At 33.2% G+C, this 6,099-nt stretch overlaps 1 protein-coding gene across 1 annotated transcript in view; it reads left to right on the forward strand.

Moving 5' to 3' along the window:
• LOC106471720 (sodium/nucleoside cotransporter 2-like) overlaps positions 1–6,099 on the forward strand; it is a 24,391-nt gene that overhangs the window by 7,188 nt on the left and 11,104 nt on the right. Inside the window, exons 3-5 of the mRNA XM_022400330.1 lie at positions 857–1,227; positions 3,314–3,455; positions 4,750–5,135. Coding sequence (XP_022256038.1) covers positions 857–1,227; positions 3,314–3,455; positions 4,750–5,135 — 899 coding nt within the window. The remainder of the gene's footprint in view (positions 1–856; positions 1,228–3,313; positions 3,456–4,749; positions 5,136–6,099) is intronic.

A 6,099-nucleotide genomic window follows, 5' to 3' on the forward strand; every position in this document is an offset into this window, starting at 1 on the left:
CGATCTTCTTGGAGATTAATATACAATCTGGGGATCCTACAACCATCTGGTTTAAGTGAACACTTTTTTTCCAATACATTTTCATTTTTCTCTGATTTTTTTTGTTGTTGTTTAAATTTAAATTGCTAACTGTATTATCTCTTCATGACTTGCAATATTTGTGTAAAATATGTAATTTTGCTCAGAAATTTCACGCTCAGTATACCAAATACTACACACTCAATTTCTTTGAGTTCTGCGCATGCGCTTTTATTGTAAGTTGTACGATCTGATGAAGAGCACTAGATCGAAATATCATCCTTCTTTAAATAAAAATATAACAAAAACTTGGCGATTGTTCAACCTATTATTTTATTTCGATATCTTTGTCGCCTATGCGGTTTTAACTATTTATTTATTTTTATGAAACAAACGGCTTAACTTGATCACCTCACAGACAGGGTTAAAAGCTTAATAATAATAAGAACACAATATCATGTATAGCAATTAGTGAAAAACCACAGTAAACGGAACAAACTTTTTGACCTCCCGTGTCTTTAAGGGAATTCCAAGATCAGGGGTCACTCAGGCGTTTGTTGACCAGTTTTTGTTTCCTGCCAGAAGACACTGTGAGACTGAAGAGGACGCACGAATGTGTTGAAACTAATTTCTCTGATATCAGACTTCTGACAGTTCATTCCGTTTACTGTGGTTTTCACTAAAAGCTTAATCTCTCTGTTCAGATTATTTTATATGCATAAAGATATCGAAATTTCTTACGTTTCAAAAAAATTTTCTTAGTAGTATTGAAAATAGTATGTTTTTCTTTCTTTTTTAATACATTTTTCTGATAAGTTTTTTTTCCCCTTTATTATAGACGGATGATATTAACAAGACAGTTGAATCTCATGAGAAGTCTGACAGTGTAGAAACAGGATACCTACGTCAGGCAACAAGGCCCAAAAGTTTTACTGATAGAATATTGATTCACGTTACACCTTACGTGAAAAAAAATGGTAAAAGAATCTTGCTGGGAGTGATTTTTGTTTTGTATAACATCTACTTAGGGTTTGCTGTTTCTTTATCCTGGAAAGAAACGTCTACTTGGTGTGACGGAGTAAAGTTTTTAGTCATTGTAACTGCAGTGGCTTACTTTCTGATGCTCTATTATCTCTTTCTCAAGCGCTGGGTTTTTGAACCTACTTTTAATTTTATGGCAAAGGTTGTGAGAAGGATTCCCTACACATGGTAAGTTTCTATGTTTGGTTGTTATTAAGCACAAAGCTGCACAATGGTCTATTTGTGCTGTGCCCATCGCAGATATCAAACCTCGAATTTTAGCGTTATAAGCCCTCAAGCGTACCACTAAGTCTTATTATAAGCAAGTTGAAATAATTATATTATTTGTTTTGGTTTATATATATATAATGACAATTTTCCCCATCAGTCGAGGGCACATGATACAATTTGTAATATCGTACCTAATTTTTGACAACATATTAAATTCATTATTTTTCGGTTTTATCCTAAAAACGTGATACTTTCTTAATTGGTTGTAAATATCCTTACCCTGAAAACTTGATAATTTCGTAATTGATTGTAAAGATTCTTATCCTGAAAACCTGATACTTTTGTAACTGGTTGTAAAGTTTCTTATCCTGAAAACCTGATACTTTCGTAATTGGTTGTAAATTTTATTACCCTGAAAACCTGATAATTTCATAATCGGTTGTGACGTTTCTTATCCTGAAAATCTGATACTTTCGTAATCGGTTGTGACGTTTCTTATCCTGAAAACCTGATAATTTCATAATTGGTTGTAAAGTTTCTAACTTAAAAAGCTGATACTTCTGTCATTGCTTGTAAAATTTCTTACCTGAAAACCCGATTCTTTCATAATTGGTTGTAACGTTTATTACCCTGAAAACCTGATACTTTCATAATTGGTTGTAACGTTTATTACCCTGAAAACCTGATTCTTTCATAATTGGTTGTAACGTTTTTTACCCTGAAAACCTGATACTTTCGTAAATAAGTCGAATCCCAGGTAAGGCCTATATGCGGGAATGATGACAATTGATACTAACGTCCAACTGATCTTGTGCTATTTAATAACAGTATAATTTGTAGGCAGTGTTTTATTTCTAACTAGCGTATAGGAGAGAGAGGGGGGGGGGTCAATTGCTTTCTGAAGAGTCCTCGATTTTTTTATTTTTTTGTGAAATGGCAAGTTTGGTTTAAGTACGTGAAATAATGTTTCAGAGCGAACTTCATAATTAAAGGAATAAACAGAGTCGATGTAGAAGCAAACTATATATATATATATTCATATGTAAGCAGAAACACCGAGCAATTCATACAGTTCTTTTAATGATATTATGTTTACATTCTTGCAACCGAATATATGCTTTTCATTTAAAATTGATTTTCAACGCCCTCTGTATTAATTTGTACATCTTTTTTTTTATTGTTTTTAACGTAAAAAAAAACAACAGACGAGACATTTGCTTTGTTTAACTTTAAGCGGTGAAGCTGAAAACCAGGCCTAATTCCAGAACGACCTGAGTGAATACGAAAACTTGTAAGAAAGCGTAAATGTGAACTCCAAAGTAAAATTGAATGATGTCCCCACCTTTTTAGGTATTTAGGAAATATTATTATACGCTATCATTGCATATAAATATAATTGAGGTTTACGTTTAATCTATTGTTTATACAGCTAAGTTTAACACGTGGACTTGATTGAATATTTGTAGTCTCACACAAGTGGCTATCTGTACATAGCCCTCCCTACATTTAGAACTAATAAATAAACTTTGTATACCAAAAATTATTTAATCTCGAAGTCTAAGTTCAAGGAAGGTCCAGTTCCATCTACACTCTGATCAACGTCTGTTATTGGGTTATACTAGTATGTTTGATACATTTAGAACTGGTAAACTTGGAGTTAAGACAGTTCGTTAACGACACCTACCGCTAACTCTTTAGACTATTCTTGTTCAACCGAATAGCTGGTCACTCTTAGAACACATCTACGACAGCAAAGTAAGAAGCGCGTCTTTGGGAAAACGGATCGCGAACAATAAATCCTTAGATTCACAGTCCGAGCAAGCTTACCATTAGGACATAGTTTAATATCACATTTGTACACATAAATAGATGTATTATTTTATTATTTCCCTGGAAATAAATAAACATAGCTTGGAAAGAAGAGCTTTATACTTCATTCCAAGGAAGTAAACTTTTCATTTTTTTTCACTTTGGAAAATTTTCGAGTTTCTTTAGTTTTACTGTTTCAAACAACTTATCATGAATCGTTCCACATCTAATTTAGGGTGGCCTGGATTTTTGTGTTTGGGGGATTAGTTGCGTTTTTGATCGTTGACACCAAAGACAACCGGAAACGACTTGTGTCTGCTGGAGGACTTCTTGTACTACTAGTTGTAGGCTATATCTTTTCAGCCCATAGGAGAAACGTAAGTCAACTGTTCTCTAAACTAAATCGTCTTTTAAACCAGTTATATTAACTATGTCTTCAATACTTCAAGACAATAGTAAAGACAAATATTTTATAGATACTTATTACTTGAAAAAATAACTTGAATGCGGACAGGCAGCAATCACAGCCGTTCGAGAAAAACCTAAACAACCACTGCCATTAGAGAACATTGTAATGTTGATTCGCTTGTAGTACAGATAATAAAAATATATCTGCCCATCTATCTACCTATATATCTGTAACCTTGAATACCCTGCTATAGCTAGATACTCTCATAATAAGAGTTGTATCATTACAATTACAATTTTATTTGAGTAATAAATTTACTTTGAAGTTTTTGTATATAACTCACATCTGATGTTTTAACTCCATTCTGTAACATCTACCACGTTGTATTGGTCCAAGGGCTACTTTTGTTACTAGCTATTGTTTTAGTAAAAGTATTGATTTATGTGAAGAAAATTCGAATTCAATTTAAAAACAAATAATAAATTTGAAACAATAACTCAATTATTAATTTAAGTTAATATACCGACGTAAACAAATTAATAAGTTCGTATCGGTGGTACAATGATAGAATGCTCTCCTCACACGCGGGCGACCCCGGTTCGATTCCCGGCATTAATTATCTTTTAACAAATTGTTTTTCTTTAAGTTTCAACGTGGACATTAATTATTCACAACTTACAGCGCTCATCTAGTGAAAGTCAGTTTTCTCTTTTCATTGGGTTTATTGACTCCCAGACTTTTTATTATTCTCCACATACCTCTGACGTCACGTATAATTTCCGAACACCCAGGAGTTTCAATCCCAAATCCATATTTCAACAACTACGCCCGGCCCAGATGCAAGTATTCTATAAGTAAAGCCATATAAAGTTAATTGTTTGTTTCTTAGATGCGTGCAGGTAGAGCTCCGCCCCTCCCTCTCGTCTTCGACCAATGACAAGAATATAGTTTGTACCAGTAAATGTTGATAGACAGGTGATTGAGAATCATGATATACGAAAAGGTTTCCTCTTGTTGAGAGCGTTATCGTCATTTTCTTTGGCGAACTTGGTAAACAGTTGACTAGAAACTTGACAAATAAGAAAAATTTATGTTCTCTTAGTAGTTAAAGAAAATTCCACTTGAAAGTAGTGTTTTTCTTTTACACGGCTTGCGTTTTAATATTTACAAAAGAGTATAGTGTTAAGTTTTTGTGGGTACACATACTTTTAATGTATTTATAACCCGATCCTGTTACTAAAAGCTTGATTACTCTCTTTCAGATTATTTGGAGACAAGTTTTATGGGGTGTTATGCTACAGTTCGTTTTTGGCCTCATCATTTTGCGGTTGCCAGTTGGAAGAAAAATATTTAAATGTTTGGGAGACAAGGTCGAAACCTTTTTGTCATTTACTGATGCCGGCTCCTCGTTTGTGTTCGGCTACTTGGTTACCGGAAAACTAGAGGGCGTATCACAAACTCAAGCGGGAATATTTGCTTTTAAGGTGAAACTCATAATTTATTGGGTTTTTTCAGATAGATGTGCTATGAATGGGTCATTTTTGGTCTATGTAAATACCTATTTATTTGTGACTGTTACATATAGGAATGTTAATTATTGGTATGTGACTGGAAAATTATCAATAATGTGTGTTATAATTATCAGAATGTAAATAGCTGTTCAAGTGTAATGTCCTTCACTCACCATATTGTACGCATCACACACAGAAAGCCTAATTCCGTTATTACTTGTGGCCTTGTGTTCTTGGAGTAGCTTCTTTATTAGCTTACTAATGAGGGGCAGATTACCCTGAAACCACTCTAATCCTGCTGAACGATAAGAATAAGAAAACGTGTGTTATTGATGTTTGTATCCCCCCTAGTTATAGTAATGGATTCTGTTGATCCAGTAAATGTTATTATAAGACTATCAACTGTAACTTCCCACTTCACGATCCTTGTCAAGCAAATCTAGTTGAGATAAAGGAACGAAAAATAGAGACTAAAGTAGGTTTTATCTGTCTTCGTGTAGACAATTTTAACACCCTGTTATTATTCTACGAAGTATTCGTCAACAAAGGAAAATATTTAGTTTAGTAAATAATAAAAATTCCAATATCCAAGTTTTCTAACCCTAGTTATTGTTTTCTCGCATTGTGGTTGTGTATGCTTTAAAAATAATCAAAACATCGTAACGCAAGAGCATGTTTATTTTATATCTTTAAATATCCTCATCAAAATTTGAAGTAAAATACGCATCATATTACAGTGTCAACGTCTTTTTAATTCTTAATAAAACCTTAACGTAAACCAAACAGTAATCCATAAGATTTGTACAGATGCGATTCGTTTTATCAACCTTGATGGCTATAATACAAACCATATGATGTTAATAAGTGTAAAACTAATGGAAAGTTTTGAAGTAAAATACGCATCATATTACAGTGTCAACGTCTTTTCAATTCTTAATAAAAACCTTAACGTTAACCAAACAGTAATCCATAAGATTTATACAGATGCGATTCGTTTTATCAACCTTGATGGCTATAATACAAACCATATGATGTTAATAAGTGTAAAACTAATGGAAAGTTTTGAAGTAACATCAGGGCCTTCCAGTAATTATCTTCTTT

Source organism: Limulus polyphemus, unplaced genomic scaffold (genome assembly GCF_000517525.1).
Source record: "Limulus polyphemus unplaced genomic scaffold, Limulus_polyphemus-2.1.2 Scaffold4811, whole genome shotgun sequence".
Taxonomy (NCBI): Eukaryota; Metazoa; Arthropoda; class Merostomata; order Xiphosura; family Limulidae; genus Limulus; species Limulus polyphemus.